The sequence below is a fragment of the Anastrepha ludens genome, chromosome 2 (genome assembly GCF_028408465.1).
Source record: "Anastrepha ludens isolate Willacy chromosome 2, idAnaLude1.1, whole genome shotgun sequence".
Taxonomy (NCBI): domain Eukaryota; kingdom Metazoa; phylum Arthropoda; class Insecta; order Diptera; family Tephritidae; genus Anastrepha; species Anastrepha ludens.
Window position 1 is genome coordinate 40,860,795 of NC_071498.1, and position 20,060 is coordinate 40,880,854.

A 20,060-nucleotide genomic window follows, 5' to 3' on the forward strand; every position below is an offset into this window, starting at 1 on the left:
CATGAAGGAACGTGAATAACTGACATTCACTCCGATGGGCGGCTAGTTTTCGTCGTTTATTTTTCTTAAATTTTTTTTTTCGCATATTCCTTGGTTATGCCACATTTTATGTTTGTCCTCATTGTTGTCCTCAAATTTCTTAACAAAAATTGTGTGGCTTGTGAAAATGTTTCTCTTAGGTAGGTGGGTGGACGGTAATCGGTTGACTCTTTGGCATTTTTTGCGCATTTAATTGGCATCAAAATGGATTACTAACGGAAATTTAGTTTTAGACAATTATGTTTATCTATAAAGAAAGAAATAAACGCCATTTGACACATACATGTAATAAGGCGAAAATTTTGTACACGAGTAATAATAAGTTTCTAATACGCCGTATAGCACGAGCACAGAATATACATATTATTACGATAGTACGATATTGAAAAAAAACCATACAATGCGACTAGCATTCATACAAATAAAGTACGTTTCATAACTATAGCACAGGGACTTATTGAAGAATTTTGACATTTTGTTTGTTTCCTATTTAATATTAGAAATATTTTTTATGAAAATAATTATTGTTCCTTTTATTACAAAAACCATATAAATCTAAGCTTCATATTTTGTGCAAACTTTCTGATCCGAATTGGTAGGAAAATTTCGGGTATGCATTGAATTTCGCTATAAAAAACTACAACTTTGAAAGGCACTTTTGTTTTTGGCATTTTTGGTAATTTTTTTGGCTGACGGAGTTTGGTGTTTTCTTGCATATAAAAAATATCGGGCATTCGTTATATGGAGAAAACGCACAACACTTCCAGCGCAGAAATATTTATCAAAAATCAATGCGGTTTTGATGCTACTTTAAACTTGCGCTTTGTTACACCAAAATTTAATGGGCCACAAAACTATGTGCCCGAAATTTTTCTCGAAATTCTCTTTCAGAAGCTTGAAAATTTCATAAAAATTAGCTAAAATTGTTTTTTTTTTAATTTGCACAAAGTTTCAAACTTAGCCTCATACGATTTTTGTAGTAGAATAAATTTTATTTCTATACAAAAATTATTAGAATTAAATAAGAAACAAATAAATTGTTAAAACTGCTCAATATAAGCCTGGGGCAGAGTTATGAGTCGGAACTCTATTACACAAATACATAATGGTTATCAAAATTATATTTTTTTAGCAAGAACAGAGGTTCGTATATGTTTTTAAATCTTTTAACTAGAGTTTTAAGAGAAGAATTTTTTTTTGGCTTCCCTTATACCCGCCATTGCTTATCATGCTACGCACATCAGATCCGGCCACTTGAGCTGAAACAGTTATTCTCTTTTTGTTCTGACAATTTGCTTCCTTTTGGTAACTTTCTTCTTTGGTTTAGCCCAATAGTTTTTTATTAGCCGACATTTTTTTATTATTAAATCTATAGCTGCAAAATCTTGCAGACTAAAAGTACAAAAAAGCTTTGTTGTAATTTCTTACTAACAACTGCAAGGGATTTGTTGTAAATAGAAATATCCAATATTCGGTAGTTAATAATATACATTATAAAACATTTCAGAACAATAAATAAATCCTCCAAATAATACTTCTAACTTTAACCTACGAAAAGAGAGTAATAGATAGTAGTATGGTGCACCCAAAATCCTATGGTTCGGCCTAAACTACGCTGGCAGAAGCGTATTAGGGTGCTTGTCATTGGGCAATAAAGTAGAAGATATTCTCTCCTGAAAACTCAACCCATGAATTTGTAAGCGCCAGTCTCTTTCTCGATCTGCGATGAAGCTCCATTAGGTGAACTAATGTTTAAATTAATAATGTAAAATTACTGAAAAATATCAAAAGCCTTGAAATTTCAGGCATTTTTGCTCGTTGTTCTCAAAATCAAGTGAGACATGATTCAAAGGACGTGGGAGAAACATATGGGATAGGAATTCTTTACTTCTCACCAAATTCCCAAGGTATTTTGATAAATCCTAACAGCTTGTCGAGAAAGGGAGAATATAGCTCGTCTATTCTCAATACAACCGACCCAAAAATGCACAATATTAATGCGACAGACAAAATGTTCAATTCATCCTTCGTCATCCTTCATACTCATCCGTTAAACAAGAAGTACACAATGAATAGTTGGCGATGACTATGGTGGTCATATGTCGGATCATGGGTTGTGTCCATAGTTAGTCCTATCAGCTCTCGTAACTCAATTTGGTGCCAGTTGGTTGCCTTGAACACCATAAAGTTTCATCACCCACATAAGTTAAAGCTCATTCCGCCTTGCAACAGAGTTTAGCCTCAACTTACATTCGTGAAAAAATTTTGAAGAGGTTCGAGCAAATTCTAAGGACTTTGAAGCAGCTTGACTGTCACTACAGATCCTTATTTTAATTCCTCGCCACTTTTTGCCAATTTTCTAACAACATTCTTTCTTCCAAAAACGATACCAGGCGTCATTTAATCAGAGGCTAGTGTTCTAACATCCTTTTGAACAACCTCCTGAGTCCGAAATTTCGATTATCGCTCCCCAATCCATAAGAATGCAGTCGACGCATATATCGTTTTGAATGCCTGCTGTTAATAATGATTCTGCGCCACCATACTGCAACGGAATACGAGACCGGACTGTAGAGTAGTCACATTCTTCAAACTAGACTCTATGGAGTAATAAAGCAATTATGAAATTTAGATATATCACATTTTGTCCAGTGCAGAGCGTGTGACGAGAAACAGGAAATGGCAGAGCAAATAATGTGTCAATGTAAAGTTGCTCTCAGACCTCGCTTCCTAGGCTCATCTTACCTGTGTGAATGCGACGTAAATGATATCTCGTCAAGGTCTCTTTGAGGCTCCTTGTAGATATCTATTAAATTATATAAATTTTTGTCGCAGTAATGATGTGACTTTCTGCCTCTTCCTAGGAATGTAATCTAATCTAAACAATTCACTGACTGCCAAGTGGCAGTTTGATGTCCACATCAAATATTGAACAAATACTTGTACGTCACGAAGTAGCGTTGTTTATAAGTATGTGTGTTTAATCTATAACTAGATAGGAAATCCGTTAGAAACCAAAACAAGTAATAAAATATTTCAACTTTTCAAATAATAAGAGACTTATTAAATTTTTTTTTTTGGTTTTTGTTTTGTGAGTACAAACTCTAAACAACACACAAACCTGCTTTTCGAAAGCATAGAAATCCCAGACAGATGGCAACTAGTTGAAGTAGTTGTTTGCGGTTGAGCGAGAAAAAGTAATCAAATCTAGTGAGTAGACATAGTTGTTATTTTTCAGTTTGTTGGAAAATGAAATGCTTCACATTTTTTTATATAAGTGAACTTGTGGCTTCCCACAAATCTGGTAATATTTTCTTTGGTGTTTTTTTTTCAAAGGTTGATTTTCCTTATGCGCACTTGAAAGCAGATAAAAATTCACTTTACTCACGATCGCTCGACGCATTTACAATAGATAATTTTTTCTCAGCTGATACAGCAAATCAAAATAAAAGAAAAACCGATTGTGTTGAAATTCTTTGCTAACATTATTTTTAAAAGGTAAAAAAAGTAGTTTTTTGTGAAAATGAGTACAACGGAGTTGTGGTTCGACGATTCATCGGACGATGAAAGATTAGTGGAACTAGCTAGAAGTAGAAAACAGTTGAGGGACGCATCCAAGCACCTAGAAATGGCTTCCACTGAGTAAATTTAGAATTTTCAAAATGTGTTGACGTACTTAATATTACAGAAATTTCCTTACAGATTTTTAAAGAACTTTAGATTATCTAAAGAGCCGTTTGTGAACCTACTGTCCAGTACAGAAAACCAGTTGCAGCAGTGCACCCGAGCCAAATTGATTCCAAATATTTTAAAGCTAGCCACAGTTCTGCGAGTTTGTGCTCAGGGATCGTACCAATTGAGTATTGGTAATGAAGGTATGCTAGGACTTGCTCAACCCAATGTGTACGATGATGCTGAAGATATTGAAGTGGAGTCAAATAACGGAGAATTAGAAAACATAAGAAATGAAATTTTGAGAATATTATAGAAAAATCTAAAAAGTATTAAATAGAAACCTTTACACCACCACACTTTCTGTTTTATTTTTGTTATAAATTTTCTTTATTCAATTATTCGTCATTCGAAAAAAATATGAAAATGTATTTCTATAAACATCACAAAAAAAAAAACCATTATCACGCTTAATCCATTTTGCTGCCGTTCTCACTGGTGGTCCCAAGCAATTCAGGTCCGTTGTAAATTCCTCCCATTTTTTTGCTCCTTGAAGTTTGGTGCAAATCCCTTTTGCGAATTGTGGATTCGCCTTTCTAAATGTTGTTTGGTACTCACGACTTTCGCCCTGCATAATATTAACAAAATTAGTATATATTTATTATTTGGTTACTATAAAACCATAAATAATCGCAAACAACTTACACTTTAACAAGTTTTCCCACTATACGCTACACGATCGAAAGCAAAATTGCATTCGACTCTAAATTCGGTAAACAACGAAAATTTCGATAGGGTTGCACCGCTCATAATACCAAATTGACATTCGATTTTCGATCTTCGACAACCAGCGAATATCGAAGATCGAATACAACTCATAATAGGGGCCTAAATTCGGTAAACAACGAAAATTTCGATAGGGTTGCACCGCTCATAATACCAAATTGACATTCGATTTTCGATCTTCGACAACCAGCGAATATCGAAGATCGAATACAACTCATAATAGGGGCCTAAATTCGGTAAACAACGAAAATTTCGATAGGGTTGCACCGCTCATAATACCAAATTGACATTCGATTTTCGATCTTCGACAACCAGCGAATATCGAAGATCGAATACAACTCATAATAGGGGCCATAGTTTGGGGGAAAAAGAAAAGCATTATTTTCGCGTAAAATTTTTGCGCAAATGGTTTAAAACTGTTTCATGGTCGATCTGTAGCTTCTTTTCGACGTTATCAACATTTTCTTTAACATTTAAAATGCCTGAACGTAATCTGCGAAACTAAAATTGCAGGTATTTGGCTGTTGCAGTATCGACACCATAAACACCATTCACAATTTCAGCGGCATGGCTTGCATTTTCGCCTTTTTACCTTTATCAAAAAAAAACTGTAAAATGTACCTAATTTTCCGTTTGTTGGCTACAAAAAAATTGTAAAATTTATTTAAATATTGGCATCAAAACCAACTTTTTTTAATTGTTTTGAAATATCTATCTGCTTCACCTTCGAGTGTAGCTAGTGAGCAAATATTGTTCCGTGCTGCAAGTCAGCTCTACACCGGTAGATGGTTCCGCTACCATTGAAAACCCATTGGGAAAGTATTGCCCAATCATTTTCGATTGGATTACGGTCAACGCTGTAGTCAGGTCATTCTAATTTTTTTTTTTTTCGCTGGCAAAAACTCTTTTGCTACTTTGGAAGCCCGAACGGCTGCGTTGTCATGCTGGAAAATTCACTCCTCATCGAACTTATCATCAAGAAATGTAATAAGTACTTCGTCTGCAAATTATATATATAGGGTAGTTCAATAGGTGCGCTTCAACTTTTTTCCGATAGGGAGGGCGAACGATGCAATATTTTTTATTTTTCGCTTGTTATTTGTAAACTTCATTAGTATACATTTCTTCATGGAACGCTACACACTTGAGCAACGATTGCAAATCGTGCAAATTTTTTATGAAAATAATCGTTCTGTTGCTGCTACTTTAAGAGCATTACGGCCATTTTACGGTCCATTTAACAAGCCGTCCCGTTTTGGGGTTATGTGAAGTCAATGGTCCACAGTAACAAGCCGGCGACGATTTGTGAGCTCAGAGCCAATATTGAACGCGAAATTGCTGGAATTTCGGCCGATTTATGCAAAAGAGTGGTCGAAAATTTGGTTCAACGATTGGACTTCGTAAAACGTGCACGCGGTGGTCATGCAAAAGAAATCGAATTTCATACTGAAATGTATATGTTCAAACTCGATAATAAAAAAAAAATTAGTTAAAAAAGTCAAACCGTTTGTGTTTTATTCAAAAAAGTTCAAAAGTTGAAGCGCTCTTACTGAAAAACCCTATACTTGACACTATCTATTTTTGTGGATATAAACCCTTCGAAGTGACAGAACCCTCTTCGAAGTTACGAGCCATTGTCTCCTCCTTTTTCTTCCGTTTGTTATGCCAATACATTTCGGAACCATATGATCTGTACAGATTGGATCTTTTTTAATCGAAAAAAAAATACTCTTTCCCATTCATCTTCCCAAAAGTGGTACTTTTTCGCAAATGTCAATCTGGTCTGTTTGTGATGTGTGGTTCTTAGTTTTAGATTTTCGATTTACACATTGTAGACTAGAATGCGATTGCAAACTTTGTTGCACTCGACGGGTAGTAACTTCTAAATTCGGAGTGTGTTTTATATCAGCAGAGCTATTTGATTTATTTATAGCTAAACGTTTGATTTCCCAAACATCTTCAGCATTAAGTTTTCATTTTCTTGGTACATCCGTGCTTTTCTTCCAAATGGAGGTAATACAAAACCACCGTTTTTTTTTTTTTTTTAATTTTGCATGTATGGCCTCTCCATGCAAAAATTTGTCCCTCCTTAAATTCAGATTAAATTTCACTTTGATTTTATAATATTTTTTAGAAAAATATTTTTGTTACCCTGTATACAGATGTAACATGTGGCATATGGAATGTGGCATATGCAACTTTCTGTGCACTTGCCAACTTGCAACTGTCCCATTTTGATGTTCTAACTTCAGCCAACAGCGGCTCTACATTGTAGTAGCCAAATATTGAGTTGGGCTTTTAATGGCAGTACTGTTGCTGTCGGTTAAGAATGCAGCAGCAGCATCAGCACAGCAACAATGAAAATCTGTAGTAACGGTATATATATATAACGGTCGCAAATTGTTTTCCAGACAACCAACGAGCCATAAAGCTAAACCAAGCCAAGGTCAATGCGATGGCATAATCCACTTTGCTGCAATTTGTTATTGCTTTTGTGGTCATTGCAATTTTATCATATCGTGCTTTTATTTGTACTAATTTTGTTGTCAATTCGTTGCAATTTTGTAACTGGTTATAGTTATAGTTTACATACTAAATGGCAAAGCATGGCCCCATTTCATGAACAATTCTTTTACATGCAGAATTTTAAATTTTATTTTTACTTAATTTTCTAGAAATATACCAAAGTCAAACAACTTTCCTCCTCTACTCTATTCTCTTTTTCCTGCTGTTGGAAATTACTAAAATAGCGAATGCTAATTAGAGGCAACCAATCCAATTTTATTTTGCCCACATTCAACTCAGTTTATTTTGTTTTTAACTCTTTGTCTCCTTGCATTTCGAATACACAAGCGAGCTAAAATTAATTTAACACTTAAATTTAAAAGAAATAAAAATTTCCATAATTATTTTTACTACAATTAGTACTGCTTTATATTCTAAAGTTCATACGCATTAGTGGAGCAATTAGTTGTGCTGAGTACTTTTGCTGCAACCACTCCAACGTTTTCGGTTGAAAAGATAACGTGCGAAAAGCCGCTGCAAGTAGACAAATGAGCTCAGCCCGTAGAATTTAAGAGAAAGTGTGTATGAACCCAGAACACCAAACATATACAAGTTAGGGCAAATATCGGACCTTGTGAGAGGTTGCAAGTTACCATAGGAATTCCAACAATGCCTCTACTTTCAAGCAATGGAAGATAAGTGCCCTTTCTGGCTAGCTCATCGGCCGTGTATTTTCCTTCAACATCTCCATGTCCCGGAACCCATATAAAGCTTGAAGAAGGTGCTAATATCATTTAAGCTGCCAGGCATTCCTGAGCAACCTTTGATCATAGTATAACTGTCTCCTGACTGTCCGAGAAGATATTTAACGTAGTTTTTGTTACGACATGGCTAAGACTTATGCCTGGTAGACGCTACTGTCGTGCGGAAGTCGTACAGATAATTGTAATCCTAATTCCTTAGAAAAAACTCCATAGCCTACTTTATTTTCTAGCTTGGATCCGTCCGTGTAAAAATTTATTTTCTCGTTCTCATATTTATTATATGTGCTTGCTCTGGGTTAAAAACAAAAATATTCCGCATGGAAAAGCTTTGTCTGAATTTGAGCAGGGACAAATTTTAGCATGCAGAGAGAGAGGCCTTATGCGACAGACTGCTTCAAAATTAAAAAGAAGCAACCCTATGGTTTTACATTACTTCCATTTGGAAAAAAGTACGGATGTACCAAGAGAAATGGTAGACAAAAAAAAAACTTTGCGCTGGAGATGTATGAGAAATCAAACGGTTAGCTATAAATAAATCAAATAGCGCTGCTGAAATTAAACACTCAATTAATTTAGAAGTTACTACCCGTGGTGTGTAACAAAGTTTGCAATCGGACTCTAGTCTAGAATATGTAAAACGAGTACCTAAATCTAAGAACCACACATCACAAACAGGCCAGTTTGACATTTGCGGAAAAGTACCAGTTTTGGGCAGATGAATAGAAAAGAGTAATTTTTTTCGATGAAAAAAATTCAATCTGGGCGAACCAGATGGCACGCAAATGTATTGGCATGATATACGAAAGAAAAAGAGGAGAGAATGGCTCGTAATTTCGAAGAGGGTTTAGACAGTCGTTCATGTCAAAGTGAAAACGCTTACATGCTTCATATCCATAAAAACGAGTAGGGTTAAGTATAGATAACTTCTAGGCGAAGTACTTATTACATTTCTTGATGATAATTTCGATGAGGAGTGAATTTTCCAGTAAGACAACGCAGCTGTTCATGCTTCCAACGCAAAAAGAGTTTTTGGCACCGAAAAAATACCAATTTTAGAATGGACTGACTGGAGCCTTGACCTTAGCCCAATCGAAAATGTATGGACAATACTTATTCAATCTTTCTCTCAAAAATCGAAGACAGTTTGAGAGCGCTAAAACCTTTACAGGTGCGATTAATTTCGAATTCTCATAAATGTAGCAAAATATTATAAAAAATGTAATCAAATCGATGCCTCGATGACTTCAACAAGTTATAATCAAAGGAAGATCCAACACAAATTACTAAGTTCCAAATTATAAACTAATCCCAAGAATTATATTTTTTTATTTCAAGTATTGCAAAATTGGTCGAATAATTATTTCATTCTATGGATTTTACTTTTTTTTAATACTTAATAAAAGTTTTGTGAAATGTGTACTTATTTCTGGATATTTTCAAAACATTTATCACAAAAAGTTGAAATATTACAATATATTAAAAACAAAAATTGTTTGCCCTAAACTGATTAGAAAAACATAAGAAATTTAGTTGGTCTTATAATTTTTTCGTGCGGTGTATTAAATTCGTAGTTGGCATTATGAGCATCACCGTAAGCAAGGTAGCATAGGCTTTTTGGCATGCACTGGTAAGGCCTATCTACAAAGAGATATTTCCGCCCTTAAGCAGAGGGAAGGAAGCAATTCAAATTAACACTGGTTTACAAATTTTCATTTTTTTGCGCTCCTAATGCCACTATGCAATTACTAGGTAGCATCACTAGCTGGCTCCAAAAATCGAGTTGATTTTGTCTAACTGGATAAATTTTGTAACCAAAACCATATAAATCAAACTTTCAAAATAAATAAAAATTTGGAAAAATTCAACCTCACCAATTCATCGTTTGAATCTGAATTTTTAGCAAATTTTAGGGCATGATTAAGGAAATTTTAGTAAAATTAGTGCAAGTTTTATGCGGCTAAAAGATTGCCTCAATTTTTAATATTTTTTTTTTTTTGTTATTTGCTAACGATTCTTGAGTTTTTTCTATAACAAGCGCAACTTATAAAACTGGTCTTCATTTTTTTTTTGCAAATGGCTTGCGCATTTGCATTCACTAGAAATTCATTTTAATGTAGAATAAAGTGCAGAAAGCCGTCGGCAAAAAAAAAATATTAAAAATCAACGCCTGCTTTTAGCGACCTAAAAGTTTGTTTTACTTAAAGTTTTAACTCTAACATCTTTATTAACATCAAAAATAAAAGTTACCATGCATCCAGTTATGCTCGCCAGTGAACATTCATGTTTTATTTAGATATCCATTTTGTACAGGGTGGCGCAAAATTAATTCCCCTAACGAAAGATTTATAGTTTTACCTATATTTGTCACTTGTGGACTAAATAATGGTCTATTTATAAGTTCGTGCGGTTTTACAACAGATGGCGTAACTTGATTATTATTCCATCGATCCACATTTCCAAACATTCATTGGAGAGCTACTGTCGTAAGGCACAAACGTCAGTATAAGTTTTTTATTTGAAGCGTAAACAACAATATTTTTACCACACTTGAAAATGTCGAATTTCGTGCCAAATAATGTGTTTTTGCGGGGAATTCTTCTTCATTATTTTAATATGAAGAAAAAAGCAGCCGAAAGTCATCGTATCTTGGTGGAAGTTTATGGTGAGCATGCTCTATCTGAGCGAACGTGCCAGAAGTGGTTTGCACGCTTTAAAAGTGGTGATTTTGGCTTGGAAGACGAAGAACGCGAGGGTGCGCCGCCAAAGTTCATGGATACCGAATTGGAGGAATTGCTCGATCAAGATCCGGCTCAAACGCAAGAAGAGGTTGCAAAAACTTTGGGAGTTGATCAATCAACCATTTCCAAACGTTTAAAAGCCATGGGAATGATCCGAAAGGTAGGCCATTGGGTGCCGTATGAATTGAAGCCAAGAGACGTTGAACGCCGTTTTATGGCATGCGAACAACTGCTTCAACGGCACAAAAGAAAGGGTTTTTTGCATCGAATTGTGACTGGCGATGAAAAGTGGGTCCATTACGACAATCCAAAACGTCGGGCAACGTATGGATACCCTGGCCATGCTTCAACATCGACGTCGGCGCAGAATATTCATGGCCTGAAGGTTATGCTGTGTATCTGGTGGGACCAGCTGGGTGTTGTGTATTATGAGCTACTGAAACCGAATGAAACGATTACGGGGGATGTCTACCGACGACAATTGATGCGTTTGAGCCGAGCACTGCGAGAAAAACGGCCGCAATACGCCGATAGACACGACAAAGTTATTTTGCAACATGACAATGCTCGGCCACATGTTGCACAAGTGGTCAAAACATACTTAGAAACGCTCAAATGGGATGTCCTACCCCACCCGCCGTATAGTCCAGACCTTGCGCCATCCGATTACTATCTCTTCCGATCGATGCAACATGGCCTGGCTGACCAGCACTTCCGTAATTACGATGAAGTCAAAAAATGGATCGATTCGTGGATTGCGGCAAAACCGACCGAATTTTTCACAAAGGGGATCCGTGAATTGCCAGAAAGATGGGAAAAAGTAGTAGTAAGCGATGGACAATATTTTGAATATTAAATTTGTAACCATTTTACGTCAATAAAGTTTCAAATTTCGAAAAAAAACCGCACGAACTTAATCATAGTCCTATTAACTGCAGCACAAACACAAACAGACAATCAATGGAGCGCGTAAACATCAAAATAAAGATTTTTTTATATTTCTTTTATTCATTTTTTCATCAATTAAAATACAAATAAATTGGCAATGCTAACAAAAAGCATCTACTTTTATATGCAGGCAAACTATACGGCCAACGAAAGGAATGAACGGTAAATCTAGTGAAACGTTTCTGCAATTTCTCAATTCTTCCACATGAACTCATATAGAATGAATTCCAGATAATATTTCAGTATTCGAGGTTTGATCTCACAAGGAAGAAATACAAATTCTTCAGGATTGGAAGATCCTGGAACTACCTTGAATTCCTGACTATAAAACCGAGCATAGATCTCGACTTGGCAATCATAAAGTCTATATGTTTAGAAAACGGCATTTTCCAAATATGACCCCAAAGACCTTCTTTTTATATATTTTTCGTAATCAATTGCAACTTTGCGTTGTAGGCGTCTACTGAAAGACAAGTGCTGGCATTTTCCAACATTAATAGGTAAGGAGTTATCATCACACTAAGTTGCCAATCTTGTTAAGTCCTCTTGAAGTCTTATGCAGTCAGCCGCGTCCTCTATACGACTGTAAATTTTGAGGTCATTTGCATACATCAGACAATGCGATGTTAAAAAACGTCTGGAATATCATTAATAAAGATTAAGAACAATAGTGACCCGAGACGGCTACTTTGAGGTAACTGAACACCTTACCTTTGATGGCATCAGATTTTATATTATTTATATGAACGAATTGAGTTATATCTCTTAAGTAAGCTGTGGTGAAGACCAATTGAACCCAGTTTTTTGAGTAGGTTACGATGGCTGACTCTATTGAACGCTTTCGACGAATATGTCATCGCTTTGTTGGCCTGTTTCAAATTGTTTTAAGACAAAGTTTGCGAATAAACCTAAATTCGTAACAGTAGATCTACACTTAACAAAGCTGTGCTGATACGTCGGTAGTAGATCTGAAATTTGGAAGAGAATCAAATCATAAACCAGTTTTGCAAAGAGTTTCAAAGTTTAGATATACTAGAGATTTCGGAGATAGGGCGATCATTTTGAACATCCGACTTGCTTCTAGACTTATGAATCGCTATGATAAAATACTTTTTCCAATTATATAAAAATTCACAATAAACCAGTGATTTATTAAAGATAATTGTTAATGGTTGGGCTAACGATGTAGCACAGCTTTTTAAGAATATAGGAGCGAAGCCATCTTCTCCAGGAGTTGGGACATTTGTATAGGCCGAAAAGCCCCCTAGTACAACATTAAATGAGAGCTGGAAACCTTTAAATGTCCGTGAGCTATTAAAAGTGGTATTTTCTATTCCGGTTCCATCACTCAAAATGGTTTTTTGTTTTTCTTGAGTAAAAAAGTTATTCCAAAAAAACTTATTTGGTGATTAATTTAGCGCCACCTTGTACAATTACTTGTATATGTACTCTAATTTCCCTCGGAATTTAAAGGCATTTGAAAAGTTCTCTGAAAATTGGTTTTTATTTATTTCAAAGTCATAGGCGCTGAGGGAGGGTGTGACATTTTAATTGCTATTCCAGTTGAAAAATTGGTCTCTTATGGCAACTTGATTGCATAAAAGCAATGCAAATAAAACTGATTTAAATTTTATTTATACTCATATGCAACTGTGCACTTGTGGTGCCTGTGGTTGGTGTGCTGATATGTATGTACGAAAATGAGTATATTTCAACAAATATTGCACGGATTAATGTATTTGTATGTCTTTGCATAATAAAGAATTGTGTTTGTATTGCAAGGACATAAATTATGGTTACGCAACATATGCATGCATATGTATTTGTGTGTACAAAGATTTTTTTTGGAAGAATGCAAATACCTATATATAGGTAGGCTCGTACGTACCTACATGTTGAATGCATTAACAGATATCTAGGGGCTTGTATTCAAAATGTAAAGCTTCCTTATTGTGTACAAAGAGTTACATAAACAGAGTTTGTCCAGAAAGTGTTTTGACATCTACTAATCTAGCGAAATTCAGGTGTATTGGTTAAGAAAACAGGTATTTTTTCATGATTTTCCGTCAATTTTTGGTTTTATTTGACTAATATAAAGAAGCCAATGGTAGAAAATACAGTTGTTCAGTTTAAAAATAACACAAAAATTAAACAAAAAACACACTTCAAACGCGGCTGTCAGGAAAGTATTTTTATATTTGTATGGCTACCCCGACATTTACTATAAGTATAACCCCTTGTAGTCTGCTTCTCACAACATTAATCAATTTTTGAACATCATAGTCCTGGAGTATCCACGACCTTTTGAGTATTTTTTTGCAACTTTTTTTCTATTTGATTAATATTCGTGCTATGGGCTGGTGTATCCAATACTTTGCTGCAATGAAAAGAGGCCAGATTCGGAACATATGAGCTTTATGTTTAGACCATTGTCAAATGGACCATAGTAGAATTTAAACTGAGGTTTGATGTCAACAATGATGCAACATTTTCTTGAACTATTTATCTAATGGCATTCCACTTCATCCAAACTAGTTTTACAGTGTAGAGGGGAACTAGAATTACATAGTCATTGGCTTCAAATTACTTTGATATGGGTTCCCATTCAAATGGATACCCTCATATCGAGGGTAACGAGATTGCAGATGAGCTACCAAGAAAAGGTTCGGCACTAAACATAACAGAGGTGGCGGCAGTTGTTCTACCCCATTCAACACAATAAAAACATCCATTGCTTCACACTACTATGCTTTAGCCGAAAGAAGGTGGAAACAACTAACTACATGCACTGCAACAGAAAAACATGACCGTCGCACAAAATTCAGATAACGAATTACCTATTAGGGTGCTCTCGCCCAAGCATCTCACGTATCACTTCAACCCTTACAGGTCACTGGAAGATAGAGGATTGTGCAGCCACACTTAACCTTCCTTTCAATTCCATCCGCAGAAGCTGTCAGACAGAGGGGGGTGAAGGAAAGGGTTTTCCACTATTTATTCGAATCTCCAGGACTCTCTCTTTCTTACAGCAAATCCGTGAAGTCTCAGGCATAGAGATAAAAAGTTTGTTGCTATACTTGGATCTCACGAAATGGGTCTGACTGACTCAAACAAAAAAACAAGACATCACACGAGAATGTAGTAAAACGGAGCTAGTCGCTAATTAGGATTATTTAAATAGAAATACTCAACCTCTTCAATAACAACAACCACGTTTATCGAATGGCATTGCATAATATTCAAATACTCTCGTGCTTCCATCTGTCAGCTATAAACACCAAATCACCAATTCCTTCGCTGGATATGCATCACCACACTATGACTGAAAGTTTGCTTTATTTCACTGTCGGTATAATATTCCGCCTTTCCAGTGTCTTTAATAGCTCAGATTTGCAGCTACTCTTTCAATAAAATACGTTCGGGGCGGTTGGGATATTTCCATGGTTTCCCACATAAAGATTTCTGCTTGAGCCTATTTTCATTTCTTGCACGTTAAATTATGTTATTGATATGTAGTTGGTCGAGTGAAATAAAACATTCCTAAAAACTGTTGCACCTATTGTATAATTATAATAGACCGACTAAGTCACCTCAGATTATACCCGTTTCCCAGGCATTTTTGCGTTCTTTATAATTTACGTACGATTTGATAATTTGTTCAAGAAATCACTCTTACGATCATTTTATGACAAATTTTTTATTTGAAAACTCATTTAAACTTGTATACTAGATGCGTGCATTTGGTTTGCTTCGTTTCGATTTCATAAAAAGGTATTTAATGTTTGCAAATAATTGTTGTCTAAAATAGGTTATTGAAATATAATCTTACTTTTGGCACAAAATTCACTTTTACTCTTCATATTAATTATAATATATAATTTCGAAATCTTATGCTATATCAGCGTTTGTAAGGCATATCAGTACAGAAATTAAAAGTCCTTATACTCTCAAATTACTCCACGCATCATTTATTCGTTCTAAAGTGAATTAGGCATCCTTCATCTGGATATCTTCTCTGAACTGTCGCATAACTTGAATTGAACGTATCCAAAAAGTGTTCACTGGCTTTGCTCTACGTTCCTGCCGTTTTCCTGACCCCATACCCTCATATTATTGTAGAGTCGTGCTTATCAATGTGAAATCTCTGCAGTCCCAGTGTTCTATTTTGTCTTTATCTTTCGTCTTTGATATTGTTCAAGGTGTTGTGGATTGCCCCTCCCTTCTGGAGAGAATCTATCTAGTACCCCATCTAGAGAACTTCGTAACTTAGATTTTTCCACATTTTCTTTATAAGATCTCTGTAAGCACTCACCACAAGAGCTCTGATCGAATTCAATGCTATACACAAATCTTTGGGGATTGACTTCGTGCTCCTGAACACGCTTTCATTAAACTTCTTAGTATTGCCTATAAATAATTTGATTTAGTATGTTTAGTTATGTTTTTTCTTACGGATTAAGATTATTTGTTAAGGCCATTACTTAAAACACCGGTATTAGTCTGCAAGACATTGTTTTTTTTTTTTTTGACTAATTTTTACTTCAGTAGTAAATAAATAAATATTAGATATTTATGTATCCATATATGTATATATGTATTTGTTAGTGTTTTGTTGCAACCATAAATATCGACTTGTCTTGTAAATACACTCATGAATGTATGTATCTCCTCTTCACACCTTAGCGTAAAACACTGTGCACGCAGTCTGCCGTTTCCTTATCTATTTTGTATATAAAAATAAATTTTCTTTATTTAATCAATGTGTGTTTGCTTTTTTTTTTAATTAACTGCACTGTATTAAATATCAAAAAACAAAAATTCCCAAAATTTCTTCTTGTTTTTTTAACTTCACTTTTAACTAATATAGTTAAGTGAGTGAACGTTTTTCAAAAAATTCGCAAATCACTAACTTAAATTTTCTATCTACCTTTTATCGTTTCTTTCTACTTTTTTAGCTTCAAGCTAACAAACAAAAATTTGAAACGCAAGACAAGCAGTAGTTGAAAAAGCTTTAACTAAAAACAAAGACATACACTGAATTCAAAAGAAACTTAGAGGCACACAACTGCACAAATACACATAAAATTAGTAAATAGTCAATACACACACACAAATATTTGTAGTAAAATTTGAAAAGCTAGTAGAGCGATATAACAAAAATTAGACACACAGTCTATTTGCTGAGAAGCGTGAAATTTCCAGCGCAATTTCACAAGAACAAAAATTGTAGCATACTTTTGGCTACTCCACCCGCATATATATTTATATCATATACTAAGCAACACTACCATATAAACATTCGCACAAAACGCATTTTACACTCAAGCCGACTTGGACTTTCTGGAATATCCATAAAACATATTTTCTGTTTACTTATTGTCCGAGAAACGCACAAAAATTAACTTCAAAATTAATAAAGTTCATCAAAGCCAAACGCAAACAGCACCAACACCGCCGACAAACGAACATACCGATCTATATTTTCTACACCACATTGACCAACCGAACAGAGACCGCGTAGAACCACGTCGTTTACCTAAACACAACTCGAAAGCGAAAATAAACGAAACAATAAATACTCCGGCAAAACCTACAACAACAACAGCAACAATAACAGCAGCCGAGGGACTCAAAAATATGAGCCTCAATAAAATCAAGAAACGCGACACAGACTTATGACTGGTAAAGACGCGTGTCGGTTTGGGTGGCGTTGGCAGTGGCGGTGGCAGTCGCTACAAAGTGACTGCACGCTGCGTGCCTGAAGTAAGCATAACCTCACCGACCGATGGGCATTATCATGAATTACAGCCACCATCATCGATATCATCAGCATCCCCATCGACACCATCGCCACAACAAGCAGCAACATCTCATGTGCATTCACCACAACTCACCAATCATCATTCAACTGAACAGCTGCTACCAAAAGCAACAACACAATCACCACATCAACAACAACATTCAGAAACTCAGCATCAGCCACAGTCACACCATAAACAACAACATAAACAACATAAGAAATCGAAGAGCAAATCAAGTAGTAATAGCAACAGCCACTGCTATAGCAACTACAACTACAACAACATCAACAGCATTAACAAAAGCAACAGCCACAGCCAAAGTCAAAGCCAACATAGCCACAATAGTAGTAACAGTAAATCTTATCCGCTGCGCAGTAAGCACACTAACGACATTTATTCATCAGGAGCCACACTGGTGGAGGAGGAGGACTTCAATGAATTGACGGCGGTGCCCAGAGCAACAATTGTGATAGCGACAAACGCCAACGGTATAGTGCGCGTGAGTTCGCACACAACTGCCAACGGCAGTATCGGCACAGGCGTCAACACGGGCACCAGCACTGGCACTGGCAAAGGAACACGTCGCCAACTACCACCACCCTTGAAGTTGACCGCTGCCACAACGTCAAGTCCAACAACGATTACCGCACCAACGAAAAATGTGCTACAACGCCAACGGGCGACCCAGCAACAACAACAGCAGCACGCGAGTCCCACATCAGCCACATTGAAATTGACGACCCAAGCCAGCGAGGAGAGCCAACCCACTGAATTGACGCCTTTGGTGGACGCAGACGACATAACACTAAGTCAGAGTCCAATAACGCCTACACCTTCCTCGAATACGAATACCGCCAGCTCAACGCAGCGTTCGAATAGCACAGCGATCGCCGCTTCTGTGTCGCCTACTAGTGTTGGTGTAGCCGCAGCATCGCAGTTTGGTGGCGGCTTAACGCCTGCCACATCCACAGCAACCATCATCGCCACAGTCGGTGCCGCAAATTCGTCGAACGTTTACGGTCAACAGTGCAGTGTGCCGTCTGCCTCGACAGTGCCACCACCTACAGTCGTTGCCGCAGCCGCCGCCGCCGCTGCTACAACCACCACCTACAGCCACAACTCGAAAACGACCCGTTCATGGCCGGTGATCTATCGTAATCCACATCACTACGACTACGAAGCACTCTACGTGCAGGCCACCAGCGGTAGCGGAAAACCTTCGAGCGGGAGCAATCACCACTATTACCATCAGCCGCCGAACCATTATCAAATCAGTAGCACCGGTTTTAAGCAGAACTGTTATTCTAATCAATTTGCCCAATCAATTTTGTATACGTCGAGCAATGAGGACTTGAGCGCGATCAATGAGCAAGGCGGTAGCGTGGGCGGACTCAATGGTGTGGCAGGCGGTACTTCAGGAGGCAGCAGCACCTTCGGTATTGGCAACGGCCACAGCAACCTTAACAACACAAACAGCAATACACAAACGACGTGTTACTACTTTGCGCCCAGTCGGCACAACAGCATTTATGAACACCCATCAGCTGTGGTGCACAATTCACTACCCTTCGATCCATCCGCGGCAACAACTGCAGCCGCAGCAGCGGCTGTTGAAAGTTTGAGACGCAGCAATAGCATCCTGTTGCGAAATAGTAGCTGCGCTAAGGCGCTGAACCAAAGCGGCGGAGGCATTGCCGACGGCACAGGCGGTGGCCTCGGCACGCCAACTTCACTGAACTCGGCTATGGAAATGGGTAGTGGAACAGGCGCTACGTCTTTTTGTTCCAACTGCTGCGTCGGTCCACCGCCGGTGCTATTCCTCTTCGTGACGCTGCTGATGACCACTAGTGCAACAGCTATGCTCTGCGCAGCGATTATGACTGATCACTGGGAGCATGTGACATGGGATCGGAACAGCTTGGATAGGTACACAAATCGTTCGAGTATGCAGTTGGAGTGGATGTTGAACGATAAGGTAGCGATGCTAAAGCCGGACAAGAAAGGTAAATGAAACCGAAATTCTAAAATAAATCCGACAGTTATTTTAAAATATGGTAAATCGAAACAGGATACTATATGTATCATTTGCAGCTAGCTGACATACGGTTGAACAAAGGCTCAATTGATATTGAGAGGAACTGGTTGCTGTTATTTAAAGCTTATTTAAGAAACTCCTTCGGTTATAAATTTACTACTCACTTAGAATTCAACTTGCATTATTAATATTCCACCTCGCAATGAGAGAAGTGCACACATTCCTTTTAAGATTTACATACGGTTTGGGCTACAAGTGAGCGAATACGAAATATCAACTATATGCCGATTGCTCTTGGTGATAGGAGCCTATTATTACAGTCGAAAGCTCGGGTTTATAAAATTAAATTACGTTGGACGGGCAATAGGAGACAACAAAGACCCACTGTGGTGCACAGGAAAGAAATTTTCCCTACTCTACATATCCTTAAAAAATCCCGATCTTTTGGTAAATCATAGCAGCCGCTGAGGCTGTGAATGACATTCACGCATGAAGTGTAGAATGAATCTTGGTTCTCTCTTTTACCCGACAGATCCTACTGATATCGTTAGTTGGATGCCCGTGAGAAGCCGTATCTTTTATTTAATAGCCACAATAAATTATCTGTTTTTGCTTGTACGATAGGATTTGATTCCGCAAGACCTGTAGAGGGCTCGTTCTTTGCGCTTTCCCAGGGCATAGTATACGAGGTGAACCAATTTTCAAATTTCGCGGGCTACGTACCTTCGGCTTTCGATTATTATTATTTTTATGTTGGTACACTCGTCTCGAG

General features: G+C 37.0%; 1 protein-coding gene across 1 annotated transcript; it reads left to right on the forward strand.

Annotated features, from left to right (window-relative positions):
• Window positions 1-6,504: 6,504 nt before the first annotated feature.
• Window positions 6,505-19,264, forward strand: LOC128859282 (mucin-2). The gene is made up of 2 exons (XM_054096186.1): window positions 6,505-6,510; window positions 17,141-19,264. The coding sequence occupies exons 1-2, from the start codon at window positions 6,505-6,507 to the stop codon at window positions 19,262-19,264; spliced, it is 2,130 nt and encodes a 709-aa protein (XP_053952161.1).
• The last annotated feature ends 796 nt before the right edge of the window (window positions 19,265-20,060 follow it).